At 43.7% G+C, this 21,431-nt stretch overlaps 1 protein-coding gene across 3 annotated transcripts in view; it reads left to right on the plus strand.

The window, feature by feature from the left end:
* Window positions 1–19,802, plus strand: part of RPGR (retinitis pigmentosa GTPase regulator) — a 79,119-nt gene extending 59,317 nt beyond the window's left edge. For 2 of the 3 annotated variants that reach the window (XM_021673271.2, XM_021673272.2), the window contains 3 exons: window positions 6,322–6,379; window positions 7,965–8,053; window positions 19,169–19,802. In XM_021673271.2, coding sequence (XP_021528946.2) covers window positions 6,322–6,379; window positions 7,965–8,053; window positions 19,169–19,351 — 330 coding nt within the window. In that variant the 3' untranslated portion in view covers window positions 19,352–19,802. The remainder of the gene's footprint in view (window positions 1–6,321; window positions 6,380–7,964; window positions 8,054–19,168) is intronic. The other variant, XM_064364419.1, reaches the window with a different exon arrangement.
* The last annotated feature ends 1,629 nt before the right edge of the window (window positions 19,803–21,431 follow it).

Genomic DNA, 21,431 nt, shown 5'->3' on the forward strand with positions numbered 1-21,431 from the left:
CTTGTGATTTCTGCACATTGATTTTGTATCCTGAGACTTTGCTGAAGTTGCTTATCAGTTTAAGGAGATTTTGGGCTGAGATGATAGGGTCTTCTTAATATACAATGATGTTATCTGCAAATAGAGACAATTTGACTTCCTCTTTTCCTAATTGAATACCCTTTATTTTTTTTTCTTGCCTAATTGCTCTGGCTAGAACTTCCAATATACTGTTTTGAATAGGAGTGGTGACAGAGGGCATCCTTGTCTAGTGCTGGATTTCAAAGGGAATGCTTCCAGTTTTTGCCCGTTCAGTATGATATTGGCTGTAGATTTGTCGTAAATAGCTTTTATTATTTTGAGATACGTTCCTTTGATACCTAGTTTATTGAGAGTTTTTAGCATAAAAGGCTGTTGAATTTTGTCGCAGGCCTTCTCTGCATCTATTGAGATAATCATGTGGTTTCTGTTTTTCATTCTGTTTATGTGGTGGATTACGTTTATAGACTTGCGTATGTGGAACCAGCCTTGCATCCCTGGAATGAAGCCTACTTGATCGTGATGGATAAGCTTTTTGATGTGCTGTTGCTATCTGTTTGCCAGTATTTTGTTGAAGATTTTTGCATCTATGTTCATCATGGATATTGGCCTGAAGTTTTCTTTTTTTATTGAGTCTCTGCTGGGTTTTGGTATCAGGATGATGTTGGTCTCATAAAATGATTTGGGAAGGATTCCCTCTTTTTGGATTATTTGGAATAGTTTCAGAAGGAATGGTACCAGCTCTTCTTTGTACATCTAGTAGAATTCAGCTGTGAACCTGCCTGGACCTGGCCTTTTTTTGTTGGTAGGCTATTAATTGCTACCTCAAATTCAGCCCTTGTTATTGGTCTGTTAAAGGTTTCAACTTCTGCCTGGTTTAGCATTGGGAGGGTGCAAGTGTCCAGGAATTTATCAATTTCTTCCAGGTTTACTGGTTTATGTGCATAGAGTTGTTTGTAATAATCTCTGATTGTAATTTGTATTTCTGTGGTATCAGTGTTGATATCCCCTTTATTGTTTTTTATTGCATCTATTTGATTCTTCTCCCTTTTCTTTTTTATTAATCTGGCTAGCGGTCTATTTTGTCGATCTTTTCAAAAAACCAGCTCCTGGATTTACTGATTTCTTGAAGGGTTTTTTGTGTCTCGGTCTCCTTCAGTTCTGCTCTGCTCTTAGTTGTTTCTTGTCTTCTGCTAGCTTTTGAGTTTTTTTGATCTTGCTCCTCTAGCTCTTTCAATTTTGACGATAGGGTATCGATTTTAGATCTTTCCTTGCTTCTCTGGTGGGCATTTATTGTTGTGGTCCGTGAGATCGGCACGTCTGCCGGGGGTCTCTTGACCACCAAGAGGGTCTCAATACCTGGAAGAGAGAGTGCGCGGAAGAAAAGAATGACAGATCAGTATGGGGTCTGGAGGACTGACGAGGATTGCCCAAGTCAGCCATTTATTTTGTGCACAGGGTCTCATTATATACCCTTTAGCCTGCAGTGGCTGACATCAGGTTACTTAGTGAGGTTACTACAACAAAGGAGAAGAGAAAGTTATAACATTGCAAGCCTGGGGTTCAAGTTAAAACTAGTAAAAGGAGAAGCATACAATCAACTGTCATAAAGATTGATCAAGAAGTCATAAAACAAACAGGTGACCTTTTCTACTTATCTGATATTCGAAAACACAGAAACAAGATCACATTTACAACGGTCAAACCAAGGTATAAATCTTAAAGGTAACAATTTCAAATGTCATATGAATAGTCACAAGCTTCAGTGAGTACCTGGTAACAGAGTCATAAAAACTAGCCCAGAACATAAACTTCAAGAAATACAACACGCAGTGAAACCACACAGCCTTCACCCAGCCAAACTGTTAGATCAGTGAACCAGAAATAAACTTCTGCAAAATCAAACTTCTTGCACTTCCTTCTTTCCCTTACCTCGACTGCGTCCAGGAGGGGAGAAATGTGTCTGGGCTCAAACTCCATTATGGCGGAGACACTTAGGGGTCTCTACGCTGGAGCGATCCCCACAATTTATTGCTATAAATTTCCCTCTAGACACTGCTTTAAATGTGTCCCAGAGATTCTGGTACCTTGTGTCTAAGTTCTCATTGGTTTCGAAGAACACCTTTATTTCTGCCTTCATTTCATTGTTTATCTAGTTGACATTCAGGAGCCAGTTGCTCAGTTTCCATGAAGTTGTGCGGTTCTGAGTTAGTTTCTTAATTCTGAGTTCTAATTTGATTGCACTGTGATCTGAGAGACTGTTATGATTTTTGTTCTTCTGCATTTGCTGAGGAGTGATTTACTTCCAATTATATGGTCAATTTTAGAGTAGGTGCCATGCGGTGCTGAGAAGAATGTATATTCTGTGGATTTGGGGTAGAGATTTCTGTAGATGTCTATTAGGTCTGCTTGGTCCAGATCTGAGTTCAGATCTGGATATCCTTGTTAATTTTCTGTCTCGTTGATCTGTCTAATATTGACAGTAGAGTGTTAAAGTCTCCCACTATTATTGTGAGGGAGTTGAAGTCTCTTTGTAGGTTGTTAAGAACTTGCTTTTTGTACCTGGGTGCTCTTGTATTGGGTGAGTATATATTTAGGATCGTTTGTTCTTCTTGTTGCATTGATCCTTTTACCATTTTGTAACGGCCTTCTTTGTCTCTTTTGATCCTTGTTGGTTTAAAGTCCATTTTATCAGAGAGTAGGATTGAAACTCCTGCTTTTTTTTGCTCTCCATTTGCTTGATAAATCTTCCTCCATCCTTTTATTTTTAGCCTATGTGTGTCCTTGCACATGAGATGGGTTTCTTAAATACAGCACACTGATGGGTTTTGACTTTTTATCCAGTTTGCCAGTCTGTGTCTTTTGATTGGGGCATTTAGTCCATTTACATTTAAGGTTAATATTGTTGTGTGTGAATTTGATCCTGCCATTTTGATGCTAGCTGGATATTTTGCCCATTAGTTAACACATTTTCTTCATTGTTTCGATGGTCTTTACCATCTGGTACATTTTTGGAGTGGCTGGTACTGGTTGTTCCTTTCCTTGTTTAGTGCTTCTTTCAGGAGCTCTTGTAAGGCAGGCCTGGTGGTGACAAAATCTCTTAGCAATTGCTTGTCCATAAAGGATTTTCTTTCTCCTTTGCTTATGAAGCTCAGTTTGGTTGGATATGAAATTCTAGGTTGAAAGTTCTTTTCTTTAAGGATGTTAAATATTGGCCCCTACTCTCTTCCAGCTTGTAGGGTTTCTGCCGAGAGATCCGCTGTGAGTGTGATGGGCTTCCCTTTGTGGGTAAGCCAGCCTTTCTCTCTTGCTGCCCTTAGCATTTTTTCCTTCATTTCAACCCTGGTGAATCTGATGATTATGTACCTTGGGGTTGCTCTTCTTGAGGAATATCTTTGTGGTGTTCTCTGTATTTCCTGGACTTGAATGTTGGCCTGCCTTGCTAGGTTGGGGAAGTTCTCCTGGATAATATCCTAAAGAGTGTTTTCCAGCTTGGATTCATTCTCTCTGTCACATTTAGGTACACCTATCAAATGTAGATTTGATCTTTTCACATAATCCCATATTTCTTGGAGGCTTTGTTCATTTCTTTTCATTCTTTTTTCTCTATTCTTGCCTTCTCATTTTATTTCATTGAATTGACCTTCAGTCTCTGATATCCTTTCTTCTGCTTGGTCAATTCAACATTGAAACTTGTGTATGCTTCGCAAAGTTCTCGTGCTGTGTTTTTCAGCTCCGTCAAGTCGTTTATATTCTTGTCTAAGCTGTTTATTCTAGTTAGCATTTCATCTAACCTTTTTTCTGGGTTCTTAGTTTCTTTGCATTGGGTTACCACATGTTCTTTTGCTCTGAGAAGTTTGTTACCCATCTTCTGAAGCCTGTTTCTGTCAATTCATGACTCATTCTCCATCCATCTTTGATCCCTAGCTGGTGAGTTGTGATCCCTTGGAGGAGGAGAGGCATTCTGGTTTTTGGTGTTTTCATTCTTTTTGTGCTGGTTTCTTCCTATCTTAGTGGTTTTATCTACCTGTGGTCTTTGTAATTGGTGACTTTCGGATGGGGTCTCTGAGTGGACATCCTTTTTTATTGATGTTGAAGCTATTTCTTTCTGCTTCTTAGTTTTCCTTCTAACAGTCAGGCCCCTCTGCTGCAGGACTGCTGGAGGTCCACTCCAGACCCCTCTCGCCTGGGGATCACCGGCGGGGGCTGCAGAACAGCAAGGGTTGCCACCGGTTTCTTCCTCTGCTATCCTCATCCCAGAAGGGTACCCACCAGATGTCGGCCCGAGCTCTCCTTTATGGGATGTCTCTTTGGGTATATGGGGAATTGCTTGAGGAGACAGTCTGTCCCTTATAGGAGCTCAAGTGCTGTGTTGGGAGCTCTGCTGTTCCATGCAGAGCTGCTGGGCAGGTACCTTTAAGTCTGCTGCAGCTGAACTCATAACTGCCTCTTTTCCCAGGTGCTCTGTCCTAGGAAGGTTGGCTTTATTTATAAAAGTTCCTGTTGTGCTTCTGCCTTTTTTCATAGATGCCCTGCCCCACACAGCGTAGTCTAGTCACAGTCTGCCAGCAGAGGTGTTGCTGAGCTGCCACAGGCTCTGCCCAGCTGCTGTGTGATCTGCCTCGGTAGTGGGGGACACCCTTCTCCCCACTGAGCTGGACGGTCCTGGGTCTAGCTGCGCTTGTTGTGAAACTCTCAATCCAGAGCGTTTCAGATTGCTTGTTTTGTGGGGGTGGTACCCACCAAGCCAGATCGCCTGGTTCCCCATCTCAGCCCCCTCCCTTTCAGTTGAATGTGTGGCTCTGTCTTCTAGGCATTTCAGGCGCCAGTCGAAACGGCTGCCCAGACTTGTATGAGTTTCTGTACACTGACCCAGCAGTGGCTGAAACAGCCGCACTGAAAACTCATGGCGCTTTTCAGCCCAGGAATCTCCTGGTATGTGGGCAGTGAAAACTTGTTTGGAAATGTGGTGAGCACTCACCCTCTGCACTGTTCTAGCTGGGAACTGCACTCTGGAGCTGTTCCTATTTGGCCATCTTGGATCAATCTCTAGCACACTTTCTAGAATGCTGCTTGGTAGCATTCTGCTTCCCACATGAGAGGAAGTAGAGTGGTATGGGCCAGGATAGTACACTGTTGGGAAATTAACCAAGAAGTTCAGCACCTGGTCCTTGAAATGCTGAAAGTGCAAAGTTAGGAGCCCTGGCACTGGTGGCAGAAATGGGGTGTGTATGTGTATGCACACTTGCTTATATTTACATGTGTGAATGAATGAAAGCTGGTCACAGCAGTATTTGAAGTTGTGATCAGTTCTTGAAACATGCAGTCTAGACAAAAGTATATAGAGAGGGAATAGGAGAAGATATCACTAAGGAAGCAAAAATCACCCTGAAAGTGGAGCTAGAGATGCCCAAAGCATAATCTCTTCCATTGGCAGTTTTGACTGAGAGTGACCTTGCTAGGAGATAGTTGGTAGGTTTGAAATCATTCATTTGCTAACACTACTCTGGATTAACTTCTGAAGTATGGAATTCTGCAACCCAAACTGCATGACATTGTACTGATTCATTTTTGTTTTCAATTTTTGAACCTCTTATGCGGAACACTGAGTTAGTCATACCTTCTAGTTGATGAAACACTCTCATTGGTCTGTGCAAGGCTCTTCTCATGTAAATGTATTTCCTATTAGCTCCATTCCCCTTCCCCTTTTTCCCTAACATAGACAACCAGTGAAACATACTTGTCATTTTATTTGAATGTGTACTTGTGAAACATGTTTTGTGTACATACATTTTTAATTTACAAATTGATATTTTGCTAAAGGTCGTTCTATTCCTTGGTTCCTTCTTTTTCCGACTCCTTTCTCTTACTAGGAAAAAACATATTCTAGCAGTTATTATTTTCTTTCAGAAGGAGAAAATGGTTCTGTTTATAGGGAACATTGATGAGTTCAGGTCAGGGTGGTCTTTAAGATTCTTTAACATAGAAATCATTCAATACTAATTTGACATTGTAAAATGTTGAGACAAGTCATATGCCAATTAGTGTTCATGAATCTTCTTTGAGGAGAATTCTTGAATCATACAGTTTTTTTAATGACACAGTTTTAAGCTAGGAGGACATTTGCAATCAGTCAGCATCTAAGGCTCCTCATTTTACAGGAGCTCAGCAAAGTGAAATAATTGTCACATGTTTATGTCATTAGCTAGAGGAAGAGACTGGAACCTGCTTAAATATTCAGACTAAGTTTTCTAGACCAGCACAAAACTATTTGTTGTTATATTGCTTTGTTATTGTTTATAGAAAGAAAAAGCCAACCTAAAGGAACGAGCCATTTTTGAATACAATGAAAACCCAAAAGGTATGAGCACGTTTGATAACATATATACATACATGCACACATATATATGCATATATATGCCATAATTGGGTAATTATAAGCTTACATATCTTTTAATAGTTTTTACTGTCACATGATCCTCATAAAAAGCTATGAAATATGTGATACAGGCTTACCTGTTCTTATATATAACCACCACAGCTTCTTCACATACAAATATTTGCATTATTCATTGCTGCTTACGTGTTAAGGATTTTTTTTTTTTTGAGACAGAGTTTCACTCTTGTTGCCCAGGCTGGAGTGCAATGGGACAATCTCGGCTCATCGTAACCTCTGCCTCCCAGGTTCAAGTGATTCTTCTGCCTCAGCCTCCTGAGTAGCTGGGATTACAGGCTTCTGCCACTATGCCTGGCTAATTTTTGTATTTTTAGTAGAGATGGGCTTTCGCCATGTTGGCCAAGCTGGTCTTAAATGCCTGACCTCAAGTGGTCTGCCCACCTTGGTCTCCCAAAATGCTGGGATTACAGGTGTGAGCCACCGCACCTGGCTGGTGTTAAGGAATTTAAGTAGCCTTTTTACTACCTTTTTTCTCTCTATTTGATCAGTATTATTAAATCAAGCTTTTGCCCCAGATTCCAATTTATATTTCTAGTGAGCACTGCCAGACTCCATTGCCTAACCAAGTTGGGACAACTGGGCTGGCCTAAAGCCACAGTGGTCACCCAATTATTCCCTCCCAGGGGCCCAGACCTGAGTCTCTGATCTTACTATAGACACTGAAGGGAAGTTCTTTCCTAAGCCTACCTATTAGTGTCAGAAAACAGGTGCTGTGGAATAGGGAAGACTGTGCTTACTCTTGAAATCTACATAATCTAGACCCAAATCATCTGTTTCTGCAGTATGACTCCCACATTGTTTCCACACCATCACACTGCAGTATGCATTTTACTGTGTTCTCATAAAAAATAACTATCTGTAATACTGGATATTGGATCTAAACATAAGCTGAGGAAGGAATACTTTCCTTCATCCTGTTCCTTTTAACTTCTGCCACAAGAGTAGTACGTTTTAGAATGTTTTAGGCAAGTGTTAAAAAAATATGTTACCTCTAAGTATTCTTAACATATAGCCTAAAGTGCTACAAATAAATTAATATAAGCTTTAAGTAGTTGATTATATAAAATTAAAACAATGAATATGCCTTACAAGTATACTTTAAAGATAATTATTCAGATACAGAACATGTGGATTAATTTGAAACACCAAAAAATAGAATATCTGTTTGAGTACAAAGAATGTAGTCATAACTACATTAATTTTTAAAGTAATTTGTATTTTACAGAAGTCTTCTCTAACATTTGCTATTACCTTTGTAGCAATATTTGGATACTGGTCATCTAAACATTGACAATTTTGGTGAGGTAATTCTGGGCTTTTCACTTTAACTCAACTTTTCAGGAAATATGCAGGGTAGATATTGTCCACTACTCCAGTGGTGAGCCCTTTTAGTATTATCCCACAACTCGGGGTTCATAGAGTTTCACTGAAAGCATCAGGTCTTTTCTTTTTCATATTAAAGTAGTATTTCTGAATGATCCAATTGTAGGAAACATGCCTGATCATGCCAAAAGCAGTTCATTAGAAATCCTAGAAAATAAAGAATCAACACCAAGCAAAGACATGAAAAAAACGAAGGTAAGTGAAATGAATTATCCTTTTTAATGCTAAGACCAAAGTATTGAATTGTTCCTTTTACTTTTTTTTTTTTTTTTTTTTTGAGATGGAGTTTCGCTCTTGTTACCCAAGCTGGAGTTCAATGGCGCGATCTCGGCTCACTGCAACTTCCGCCTCCTGGGTTCAGGCAATTCTCCTGCCTCAGCCTCCTGAGTAGCTGGGATTACAGGCACGCGCCACCATGCCCAGCTAATTTTTTGTATTAGTAGAGATGGGGTTTCACCATGTTGACCAGGATAGTCTCGATCTCTTGACCTCGTGATCCACCCGCCTCGGCCTCCCAAAGTGCTGGGATTACAGGCTTGAGCCACTGTGCCCAGCTCCTTTTACTTTTCATATGGTGATTCACACAATTTAACTCTCTTAATATGAGTTCTTATGGCCCGAAAACCTGAAGAATTTCAGGTGATGTTGCATTTTTTTTTTTTTTTTTTTGAGACGGAGTTTCGCTCTTGTTACCCAGGATGGAGTGCAATGGCGTGATCTCGGCTCACCGCAACCTCCACCTCATGGGTTCAAGCAATTCTTCTGCCCTAGCCTGCCGAGTAGCTGGGACTACAGGCATGCGCTACCATGCCCAGCTAATTTTTGTATTTTTAGTAGAGACGGGGTTTCACCATGTTGACCAGGATGGTCTCGATCTCTTGACCTCGTGATCCATGATCCACCCGCCTTGGCCTCCCAAAGTGCTGGGATTATAGGCGTGAGCCACCGCGCCCGGCCGAGCCCAGGATTTTTTAATATACTACCTTTCCTTTGGTTAGCATTTGAATGATGATCTTTTTTTCATCCTTTAACTTATGCTTTAGATGTGTCTCTTATAAATGGCCTATACAGCTGGATTTTATCTTTGAAATTTTTAACATGCATACCTAAAATCTAAAGCTCATCAGTGTTCCTATATTTTTCCCAAATAATGCCAGGATCTTAGAAGAATTTTCTTGCCTATCACCCCTTCTTTCTTATTTTAAAAGTTATAGTACCCAGTGTTTAAAATTTTTTAACATCACAAATCATATGTTATTTATATGTTTTATACCACTTTTTTACTCAGATGTCTCTTCTGGAATTCTTACTCTTTCTGAAGAAATCTTTTGGAAGTTCCTATCACAGATGTCTGTTGACAGTTAAAACTTTTAGTTTCTGTTCACTTGAAAAGATCTTTATTTTACCATAGTTCTTAAATGATAATATGGCTGGTTGACAGCTATTTTCTCTTAGTATCTGCTCCCATTATTGCTGTCTATAATTTTGCTTTAGTATAATTGCTGATAACTTGGTATATAACCTGCCATTTCTCTATGGCTGCTTTTTAGATTGTCTTTGATGTGTTTCAGTTTACTATGAGATGCTTAAGTATGGATTTTTTTTTTTTTTGAGACGGAGTTTCACTTTTGTTGCCCAGGCTGGAGTACAGTGGTGTGATCTTGGCTCACTGCAGCCTCCACCTCCTGGGTTCAAGCAATTCTCCTGCCTCAGCCTCCCAAGTAGCTGGGATTACAGGCATGTGCCACCACACCTGACTAATTTTGTATTTTTAGAAGAGACAGAGTTTCACCATGTTGGTCAGGCTGGTTTCAAACACCTGAACTCAGGTGATCCACCCCATTGGGCTTCCCAAAGTACTGGGATTACAGGCCTGAGCCACTGTGCCCAGCAGGTATGGAGTTTTAAATTTTAACTTACTTGGAATTTATTATGACTCTTGAATCTGAGAATTTATGTCATTCATCATATTTTTTAAAATTCTCTTTTATTATATATTTGAATATTTTCTCTCTCTCCTTTCAAATTCTGATATAAAACTTTTTATTTTATGGTACATATCTTTTATTGTCACTTTCATGTTTTCCATATCTTTTATTGTCACTTTCATGTTTTCCATGTCTAAGTGATATTCTGGGTAATTTCAGGGCTTTCATTAATTTCATAGTTTCTCTTCAGCTGAGACTACTTGGCTATATAACCCACCTATTGAGTTTTAATTTCAGTGATCACATCTTTCACATTTTAAGTGAAGTTGTATTTTTGTTCTTTTTCAAATCAATCTGGTCTTTTAAATCAGTGTGTTGTTTTATGCTTACGTTTTTTTATTCTAGTACTTTAAGCATGCTTAGTGTAAGGTCTGTTTTCGCCGAAGACGAAACGGAGAAACTGAGGCCAGCACGAAAATAATCCAATGCAAGGGAATTTATTCAGGCTCCCGGACGAGGTTCTGCGGTCCGGACAGGAAGGGCCGGAGAAGTCGCCCGGATTCCTATCAGGCACAGGGTTTTATAGGGAGTGGAGGTATCCGATTGGCTGTGGCCAAGGTGGATGGGACAGAATGGAGGGGAGTGGGACCCGGATGGAAGGGAGTGGGGCCTGGATGGTATCAGGTAAGTCCTGATGGGGCTTTTTTCCCCGGGCTCCCGGTGGGGGGAGGAGGCGTGTCTGAGCTCCCGGCAAGGGAAGGAGGCGTGTCCGAGCTCCCAGCGAGGGGAGGAGGCGTGTCCGAACTCTCCACGATGCAGCCAACCTTACATTCCGACCTTTTGATGATAGATAGAGGGCGCCGCTCTTTCTGACTGCTTCCTGCTGAATAGGGGCGAAGTAAGGGGGACAGGTCAGTCGGCTGGCACCTCGACTGAAGAGTCGGACACGTCCAACTTCTCACATACGAGCTGGTAGCGCTGTATTGGGTTCTAGTGGTGGGGCCTTGTTTCCAGGATTCCTGCAAGTAGAATTGCCAGGCATAGTAGGGGCTGGCTTTAAGGGGAGATATTAGAAGAAATGTTATGAGGAGAATTTGAAGGATCAGGAGTTGATGGGCAGGGGCAGCGGGTGAGGCGAAGGCGAGTGGGGCCCAGGATTTGGATTTCCACTGGTCATTCTGCGGTGCTGGTTTAAGGTGGGACACATGATACCATGGGGTGTGACCCAGGAGCTTGGCAGCCGTGGGGGTGGTCAGGATAACGATGTGGGGTCCTGACCACCTGGGCTGCAGAGATCCTGTCTGGAGCTCCCGGAGGAGAACACTGTCACCTGGCTGAAGGGGTGCTGCCAGGTGCATGTCTCCAGGCCCTGGAACAACGGGGAGAGCACGATCTGCATGCTCCCTGAGTAAGTGGCGGAGGAGAGACAGATAGGGAGGGTAGGTGGCTAGGGGAGGTGGTTGTACCAGGAAATTATGAGAGACCAGGAAGGGTTGGCCATACAGCAACTCAAAGGGACTAAGGCCCGTTGGTTCCCGTGGGGTGGCTTGGATCCGGGCTAGAGCAAGAGGTAGGAGAGTAGGCCAAGAAAGTTTTACCTCAATGGTCAGTTTGGCCAAATGGTCTTTGAGAATGCCGTGGGCCCGTTCGACCTTACCCGATGACTGAGGGTGGTAGGGGATGTGTAGTTTCCAGGAGATGTTGAGAGACTTGACGACCAGCTGGACTACCTGGGCTATGAATGCTGGACCGTTGTCTGACTGGATGGTGGCAGGTAGGCCAAAGCGGGGGATGATCTCTTGAATAAGAATGGACGCTACCGTATCTGCTGTTTCACGAGAGGTAGGGAAGGCTTCAATCCAACTGAAAAGGTATCTACAAAGGTTAGGAGGTAGCGAAGTTTTTTGTGAGTGGGCATATGGGTGAAATCAATTTGCCAATCCTGAGCCGGCAGATTGCCACGCATTTGGTGGGTGGGAAACTGCAGTCTCAAGCTTCCCTGAGATGAGACCTTAGAGCAAGTAACGCATGTTTTGTGTACCTGCTCAATTGTCTGTTGCAAACCTGGTGAATAAAAGAGGGGTTGCACAAAGCGGTGTAACGCTTTGGGCCCTATATGTAAGGATTGGTGGATTTCGGCAATAATTTTAGGAGCCTGTTCTTGTGGAAGGGCAATCTTATTATTTAGGAAGATCCAGCCCTGGTCAGACTTGGTTCCACCCCTTAACATAAGGTCCTGTCTTTCCGATGGCGAGTACACCGGCAACGTGGCTGTGGTAAGGAACAGGACTGGAGCAGGAGCTGGCCTGGTACTGGTTAGAGCCTTCGCTACTGCATCTGCCCTTGCATTGCCCCGAGAAATGGGATCCTGCTGGGTCCGGTGCCCCCGACAGTGGATGACAGCAACCTCTTTGGGGAGTAACAGAGCCTGCAAGAGGTTTGAGATATGGGTGGCATTGACTATGGGGGTCCCCTTTATGGTAAGGAATCCTCGCTCTTTCCAAAGGGCAGAGTGACAATGAGTAATAAGGAAAGCATACTTGGAGTCTGTATAGATATTTGCCCGTTTCCCTTTTGCCAGTGTGAGAGCTCGGGTTAAGGCAATGAGCTCTGCCTTTTGGGATGTTGTCCCATCAGGGAGTTGGCGTGCCTCGAGGGTGGCTGAATCTGTAACTACAGCATAGGCTGCTTTTCACCGTCCCTCGGCCGTTATTACTGAACTCCCATCTACATACAAGATAAAGTCGGGCCTGGGGAGTGGAAGGCTAGATAGACCCTCTCGTGGTTTAGCAAATGCCTCTATTAGTTCAGGACAGGAATGAATTGGGGAAGGGGAGTGGGATGGAAGGGGAAGTAAAGTAGCAGGGTTGAGTGGAGAAGAAGGATGAAGACTAACTGAAGGATTTTTCAATGAAAAGTAAATGAAACTCTTGTAACCGGGAAGGTCCTAGGTGTGCGAGAGACTTACGGGAGAGAAGGTCAGTGAGCTGATGGGGAGAAAATACCGAGATGGGCTGGCCTAAAGTAAGTTTTAGGGATTCCTTAGTGAGTTCTGTTGCTGCTCCCAAAGCCCGCAGGCAAGGCTGCCACCCCCTGACTGTGGGGTCAAGTTGCTTTGATAAATAGGCTACTGGACGATATACAGGGCCTAGGGGCTGGGTTAAGACTCCAACTGTGATTCCCTGTCTTTCATCAGTGAACAAATGGAAGGGGTGGTTCAGATCGGGTAATTGGAGTGGAGGTGACGTGGACAAGGCAGTTTGTAGGGTTTAAAAAGCCTGTTTTACTACCCCAGGGTGGGAGAGGGGTCCTGTGGGTGTGTCTTTAGCCGCTACATACAGAGGTTTAGCCAGGGAGGCAAAATTAGGTATCCAATGGCGGAAAAATCCTACAAACCCTAAAAAGGAGAGAATTTGGTCTACTGTCTCTGGAGGCTGTAGTGAAAGGAGTGCCTTTTTCCTGTCTGTCGTTAGGCTCTTGGTTGTAGGGGTGAGGCGTATGCCTAAGTAAACTATTGAGGTGGCTGACAACTGCGCCTTGGAAGGGGATACTCGGTATCCTTTAGATCCCAGAAAGTTAAGAAGAGTGGCTGTATGCTGTTGAGACAGGGAGAGGGAAGGACTACAGAGTAAAAGGTCGTCCACATATTGTAGGAGGAAACTGGGTTGGAGAGGGCAGGAGCTGAGATCAGTTGCTAAGGCCTGCCCAAAAATATGGGGACTGTCTCTGAATCCTTGGGGCAAAACTGTCCAGGTAAGCTGTTGTGACAGATTAGTGTCTGGATCAGTCCAGGTGAAAGCAAAGAGAAAATACGACTCAGGGTGTAGAGGGATGGTAAAGAAGGCATCCTTGAGGTCCAGAACTGTGAAGTGGGAGGTATTGGAGGGAATGTTAGATAACAAAATATATGGGTTGGGGACTACTGGGTGCAGGGGTACTACTGCCTCGTTGATAAGGCGTAGGTCCTGAACTAAGCGATAGTTGCCGGACGGCTTTTGGACTGGTAATATAGGAGTGTTACAAGGGGAACTGGTAGGAATAAGGAGTCGCTGGGCTAGGAGTCGAGCGATGATAGGCTTCAGGCCCTGACGGTGGGTCTTTGAAATAGGAAACTGAGGACGTGAGGGAAAACGAGTAGCATTTTTGAGAAGTATTTTAACTGGTGTGTGATGTCTTGCCACTACAGGCTTGGAAGTATCCCATACCAAGGGATTGACTACATCCAGAGGGATAGGGAGTTGGGTCGTAGGGTGTAGCCTCCATTAGAAGAGACAGTAGGAGGTGTGTATGTGAGGGGTTTGACTTCGTGTATGTGAGATTAGTGAGTTGGAGGGTGGCCCCTACAATCTGGAGAATATCTCGTCCTAGCAAGGGAACTGGGCATGAGGGTATGATTAAAAAGGAGTGAGAGAAGGGGTGTCCCTCGAGGAGACAGGTTAGGGGAGGGGTTTGGTTGGGATAGGAAAGCCTTCCATCAACTCCCATGACCGAGACCTGGGAAGGTATGCTAGGACCTGAGTAGGAAGGTAATACAGAGTAGGTAGCCCCCGTGTCCACTAAGAAGGAAATGGACTTACCCGCTACCTGCAGCGTTACCCTGGGCTCGGCAAGGGTGATGGGGGTCCTTGAGTCCGGGCTGCATCTGTCATCCAGAAGGCCAAGAAATTTAGGTGAAGGGACTGCCTCCTGCAGACCGGCTGCTCCCCACATAGAGGTGCAGGGAGTGGGACTTTGGTCCGGGACGGGCAATCAACCTTCCAGTGTCCAGTTCGTTTGCAATCTGGGCAAGGTCCAGGGGGTGGTCGAGGACAGGGGCACTCCCAGGCCCAGTGTCCTTCTCGACCACATCTATAACAGGACCCGGGTGGGACCCTTAAAACATTTTGGAAGGGTTTCGATGGACCTCCCTCACCAGATGTTCGGTGGGCTGCCGGCCTCAGGGCTGCTACAAGAGCTCGGGTTTGGAGGTCAACCTTTCGCCTTAAGTGGGCCTGTCGGGTGGCCTCAGCTTTATCCTCTCGGCCATTAAAAACTTTAAATGCCATGTTTACCAGGTCTCGCATGGGAGTCTGGGGGCCCTCCTCAGCTTTTTTAAGTTTCCTCCTTATATCAGCTGCTGACTGGGAGATAAAGTGGGTGGCTAGGACCGTAGCTCCTACTGAGGAGGCCGGATCCAGCCGTGTATGGAGGATCATAGCGTTAGTTAAGCGGTCAAGGAAGATGGCTGGGTTTTCATCAGGTCCCTGAGTTATTTCCCTTAACTTATCATAGTTGACTACCTTTTGGGCTGCATTTTGCATGCCCGCCAGGAGGCACCGTAGCATCTGGTCTCGGCGGCGGTGGCCATCTCGACCGTCCTGATAGTCCCAATTAGGGTCGGCCTCTGGAACCGCTGCCGCACCTACTGGCATCTGGTTATCAGTAAGATGTTCCTGATTAGCGTGTTCCCGGGCTGCTGTAAAAATCCGGTCACGCTCGTCTGGGGTGAGGGTGGAGGATAGGATGACAAACGTGTCATGCCAGGTTAAATCATATGCCTGAGTAAGGTAACGGAATTCCTTGGTGTAAGCAGCAGGGTTGGTGGAAAAGGAACCTAGGCGTTTCTCAATGGCCGATAGGTCAGAGAGGGAGAAGGGAACATGCACTCGGACAATGCCCTCTGCTCCGGCCACCTCACGGAGGGGGCAAAGGAGGGAGGCCTTGTCGTTGGGAGCACCGCGTGAGCGGGTGTGAGCACTAACAGGTGAGGCCAGGTTGTAATTAGGAGGTGGAGGAGCTGAAGGGGTTTGAGGTTTATCATAAGGTGGAGGATCATTGGGTCAGGCCAGTGGAAAGGAGAGCTCCTCAGGCGCATTAGGGTCAGAAAAAGAAGAGGAAGGTGGAGGGGCTAAGGGCAGAGAGGAGGTTTCTTTGGCTAGAAGTACCTTGGTGGTGGTGCAAGAGGAACAGAGGGTGGGTTGGGAACGAAGATACCAGAAAGCCTGCATGTTTATAATAATCATAATTAGGCAAAAACCAAGAAAAGACATGGCCAGGGCTATGTGCCACATGGCTACAATAAACACAGTACTACGTGCAAGACTGACAAACAAAGGGTGGGTGCCCCCCAGATGGGAGGCCAGGCTGATGCTTTCCTGGTCATGTCCCTGTGGAACCGCGGGTTGAGGCCCACACAAGCCCCGCAGCTGTTACGCTGTGGGACTACACATAAACTCACTCACTCACTTGCATTGGAATTAGGCAGAAAGAGAGGAGGATAGGATTAAAAGTGTAAAGCAGCCACCATCTTAAGGACGAGGCACAGGATAGGACTAAAAGTGTAAGGCGGCCACCATCTTAAGGGCGAGGCACAGGATAGGATTAAAAGTGTAAAGCGGCCACCATCTTAAGGGTGAGGCACAGGATAGGATTAAAAGTGTAAAGCAGCTACCGTCTTAAGGGCGTGGCACAGGATAGGATTAAAAGTGTAAAGTGGCCACCATCTTAAGGGCGTGGCACAGGATAGGATTAAAAGTGTAAAGCGGCCACCATCTTAAGGGCGTAGTACAGCCACAATTTTGAAAGGGAGAAAGAGAGAAAGCTAAGAGAGAGACAGAAAAAGAAAAAAGCCGAAAATACAGTTTTTTTAAGAAAACGGGAGCCTTTTATGCCAAATGGGCTAATTTACAACAACAAATTTGGTATGAGCCGGGGGTTTGGCTCTGCCATGAGGCAGGGCTGCTTAAACAGGGCTTCTGAGTACCCACACCTCGGTTGCTGGTGAGGGTTCAGGAAAGTGGGGACGTCTCCCTCAAATTCCTGACCCTAAATATACCCCTCACAGGGAGAGAACAAGAGTGTAGGGACGTCTCCTCTTACACTCAGGTCCTAAACTGGAGTCACAGACTCGTGGGGAAGGAAGCAGGAGTCCTCACGGACTCGCGGCGGGAGGCCTCCTGGGGTCACGGACCCGTGGGGAAGGAAGGGAGGGAAGCCGGAGCCACAGACTCACGGCGGGAGGCCTGCCGGGGTCACGGACCCATGGGGAGGGAAGCTGGGGGTCACGGACCCCGCAGCGGTGGGAATCCCTGACGCTGCGCAGCGGTTTCCTGACAGGGACTCCCTGAAAGCAGCAGGTGAGGTAGTGGGTAACAGAAGTCTTACCTTGTGGTGAAACAAACGGCAGCTTCCCGGTCCGGCTCTGCGCGGAGGAGTCAGTTTCCCCGGGGAGGGGTCTTACAACTCCCTCCTGGCTGGCTCACCATCTGTAAGGTCTGTTTTCGCCAAAGACGAAACGGAGAAACTGAGGCCAGCACGAAAATAATCCAATGCAAGGGAATTTATTCAGGCTCCTGGACGAGGTTCTGCGGTCCGGAGAGGAAGGGCCGGAGAAGTCGCCCGGACTCCTCTCAGGCACGGGGTTTTATAGGGAGTGGAGGCATCCGATTGGCTGTGGCCAAGGTGGGTGGGACAGAATGGAGCGGAGTGGGACCCGGATGGAAGGGAGTGGGGCCTGGATGGTATCAGGTAAGTCCTGATGGGGCTTTTTTCCCCGGGCTCCCGGTGGGGGGAGGAGGCGTGTCTGAGCTCCCGGCAAGGGAAGGAGGCGTGTCCGAGCTCCCGGCGAGGGGAGGAGGCGTGTCCGAACTCTCCACGACGCAGCCAACCTTACACTTAGTTTATATTCTGTATTTAGTAATTCCAGTGTCATTCTTAGGAGTCTAAATATGTGTGTTGCTTTGGCTGACTAATGGTGATTTGTTTCCATTTGTGTTTTGAAATTTGTATTGTGAGTTCTTGTTTCAGTGGGACTTTTTTGTGGAAATCCTTGAAGGCCTGAGTTAGAGTAAGTCCATTTATAGAGAGTTTTCATTAGCTTCTATTAGCTCTGGAGTGACTGAAGGACCACTGTAATTTCCTTTCTCAGTTAAGGGTTGACCACAATGTTTGCAGATAGACTTATATTAAGGGCATAGCACTTAGAAAGTCCTCACATTATGTAGGGGTCTCAGTTCCAGTTCCCCTCATTTTGTAAGATCAAATTGTTTCAAACTTAGAAGTCTAAGTTATGAGTCAGCAGATACTATTTAGTTCTTAATCACCTCTGAGACTTTCTGCTCCTTCTTTCTTGTTTGGTCTACAAGGATATTTCCCTTAATTTTTTGGGAGGTTACCTGTACATTATAAAATTCTATTTTTTATACTTCATCAACATTTCTTGGTATTTTATAGTGGCAGACCTTTTCAAGTTGTATATTTCTTCGCCATAGCAGGGAAAGAAGTTCTTCCATTTCAGTCCATAGATCCTTTTTCTAGACTCTTACTTTTTGGGTTACCACTTTTTACCCTAGTTTCTCCATTCTTTAAAGCTAGAGGCAAGCTATTATTATTAGCACCATTTGTATTTCTGGAAGAGCCAAGTTTTCACCTGGTTTTTGTTTCCTGTTTTTTTGTTTTGGCATCTTGTCAAAACCATTATTTGTGTTATCACTCTTCAAGAGTCCTATTTTCTTTCTGGCTACATTCTCAAAGGGCCTAAATCAAATGAAACGTTTGTCATCTTACTTGATCTCTTCTGCATGTGGCCCTGTTGGCCACTCCCTTCTTGATGTATTTTTCTCTCTTGACTTCTGAACTGCCTAGTTTTCCCAATTTTGCACCTACAAACCTTGGTCCTTGGTGCTAGCTCCTCTTCTGCTTGTCTCTTACTCTGCTCTTTTTGTCTCTTTTCTTACATTCTCTTTTCTACCTGCCTGGAATCCCTGGGTTATTAGGGCTACTTTCATCTCTCACCTATTATCTATATTCTATGTATCTGTAGCCCTAGCCTCCCTTGAGCAGAAGCTCCATATATTTGACTGCCTACTCAGACCCACACACAGGGCTCACACAGCCATCATTTGGTTGGTAGCACTAACTTTTTTCTAGAAGTTCTCGTCTACAGGAATGGGGAGGTACATCGTCCTCCTTCAGAATATTATAATACAAATTCACTGTAGCTACCATACACTGAGAATGACAGACATGTCCTGAAAATGACCCCTCCTGGATACATTTAAAAATTACAATAGGTAATATTCTAGTTTTTATGTATTTTCCTCTTACAACTTAACAAAGTAAAACATTAAATTTGTTCTTTGAAGAAAAAGATAATATTATCACCAAGGTGTTGATGGTGTTGAATGTTCGATCCTGAAAGGTCTTGTTTTAGGGTGGAATCCTGACTGCATTTTGGTGAAAGGAAAAATACTAACAGATGCTAAGAATATACCGTAGTACATGTGGTGCCCCATAAGAGATGATGAAATCATGTTCATGGTTGTTGAAAATGATATGCCCTAAATACTGTTAAGTGAATATTTCATTTACAGAAATGAATATTTTGTGTATGGCTTTTTCCTAGCTTTTTCTATTCAAAAGGGTGCCCTCGAACAGTAAGCCGCTCCCAGAGATAAAACCCATAGAAGATCAAATCATTTTAAAAAGCGATAATAAAGATGCTGACCAGAACCGCGTGAGTGAGAATCATCAGAATATTCCACCAGCAAACACAGAGAGAAGATCAAAATCCTGTACAGTACTATAAAAATACATTTATGTTTTCACATCATCAAGCATACTGTCATTTATACTTGAAAAACATTATAACTTATGAAGGAAAGTTTCTGATAGTAGTCTTTTAAAGATATAAGTTAATATGTTTTATTTGATCTCAATCAGTGTGACCAGTTTTGATATTTATTTATGCTAATATTTTTGACATGTCATTTCAAAATATGCGTATCTCAAATTCTCCTTCAAGTGTTGTGGCCTTAACTGTTCAGTGTTGCAATAAAAAGTATATTTTTATATGTGGAAAATAGAAATAAGATATTTCTTGGTTTTTACTAAACAATTTTACTTCTTTATAATTTTATAAGGCAATATTTGCAATCTCATGACACTGTAACAGTTTTCAATGTATTTGCAATTTTCACAAAGCCGAGGTAAAATTGTTTATAATGAACATATTTTAATAAACTGTATCTGGTCAGTTCCACTGGTAAAATTAATGAGTATTAATAAAATTTGGAGGTTCTTGGCATTATCAGTTCACAAAATGGGGGCAAAAAGTATAATTTTAAAATATAGAAGTATGCAAAATGCATTTACCCCTGAGTAAAAAAAAATTCAGTGCAACTGTGTTAATGGTACTTCTGTGGAAAACTGAGTACAGAAGTGTCTTTGCTTCCCACTCCTTTTGTTAGAGAAGTGACTTGTCATGAAAACATTGCAGATTATGTGGTATCATCTGGAGTGTTTGACCATGCCACAGATCACCATCATAGGAGAGATGAACATAGCTAGGCTTGCTCATTTCGACTGTCTGTGGCACTGACAGTAGTAACCACATTTGGTTCAGTCACACAGTGCTCTGCTACAAAGAACAGGAAGGATAAAGCTGCTAAGTCTTGTATCAGTCCATTTTTATGTTGCTATAAGGAAATACCTGAGGCTGAGTAATTTATAAAGAAAAGAGCTTTAACTGACTCATGGTTCTGTAGGCTGTACAGGAAGCTTAGTGGCATCTGCTCAGCTTCTGGTGAGGCTTCAGTTAGCTTTTACTCATGGAAGAAAGCAAAGCAGGAGCAGGCACATCACATGGCAGGTGAAAGAGGAAGCAAGAGAGAGAGAGGGTGGAGGTGCCACGTTCTTTTAACCAGCCAGATGTCACATGAACTCTAAGTGAGAACTCACTTATTATGGGGGAGGAAAGCACCAAGACATTCCTGAGGGATCTGCTCCCATGACCTAAATACCTCCTACCAGGCCCCACCTCCAACATTGGGGATTACATTTCAAGGTGACATTTAGAGGAAATGAACATCCAAACCATATCAGGTCTACTCTGATAGAAACATTGTTTGTCTATGCTATCAGGTACTACTTACTCAGTAGAGCCGACTGTCTTCATTTTCCCCATTCTAGCTTGTAAATAAAACATTTTATTCTTCATTCACAGTGACCATTGCCTCATTTAAACAAAAGAAACTTCATCTTTGCATTTCATGCACAGAGGTTGTAAGGAAGTTAGTTCAGAATAGATGTGATTTTGAAATCTTAATAGTCTTCTGTGTAAATGTTACATTTAGTAGAATTTTTATTTTATTAAAGGTAAATATAATAAAAAGTGGCTATTGCAATGATGGTACAATATTGCAAAAATACTAAAATATAAACTATAGGAGTTAAGTGGAAGTAAAGCTCGTAGGTGGTAATAAGATACGCCAATTGTGGTAGGTAGAAATCTAAGATGACCCCCAAGGTTCTCACCTGCTCTGAATAATCCCTTCCTCATGAGTGTGGGTTGGACCAGTGAATATGATGGCATGTCATGTCCTTGCTTAGGTTATATTATATGGAAAAGATAAAAGATTCTGCAAATGTAATTAAAATTTCTTGTCAGTTGACTTGAAATTAAGCAAAAAAGAGATAATCCTAAGTAGCCATGACCTAATCAGAGAGCCATTTCTAAGAGGCTTTGAAGGTCTGACATGGTAAGAAGCCAGAGAGCTTCAAAACAGCAGAGATGCTCTCCTGTTGGGCTTGAAGAAGCCAGGTGTCATAATTGGAACACAGCCCTGGCTGGCACCTTGGTTACAGCCTTCCAAGACCCTGAGCAGAGG

Source organism: Aotus nancymaae, unplaced genomic scaffold (genome assembly GCF_030222135.1).
Source record: "Aotus nancymaae isolate 86718 unplaced genomic scaffold, 86718_ANA_hifiasm-v0.15.2.pri h1tg000058l, whole genome shotgun sequence".
NCBI classification, from domain to species: Eukaryota; Metazoa; Chordata; class Mammalia; order Primates; family Aotidae; genus Aotus; species Aotus nancymaae.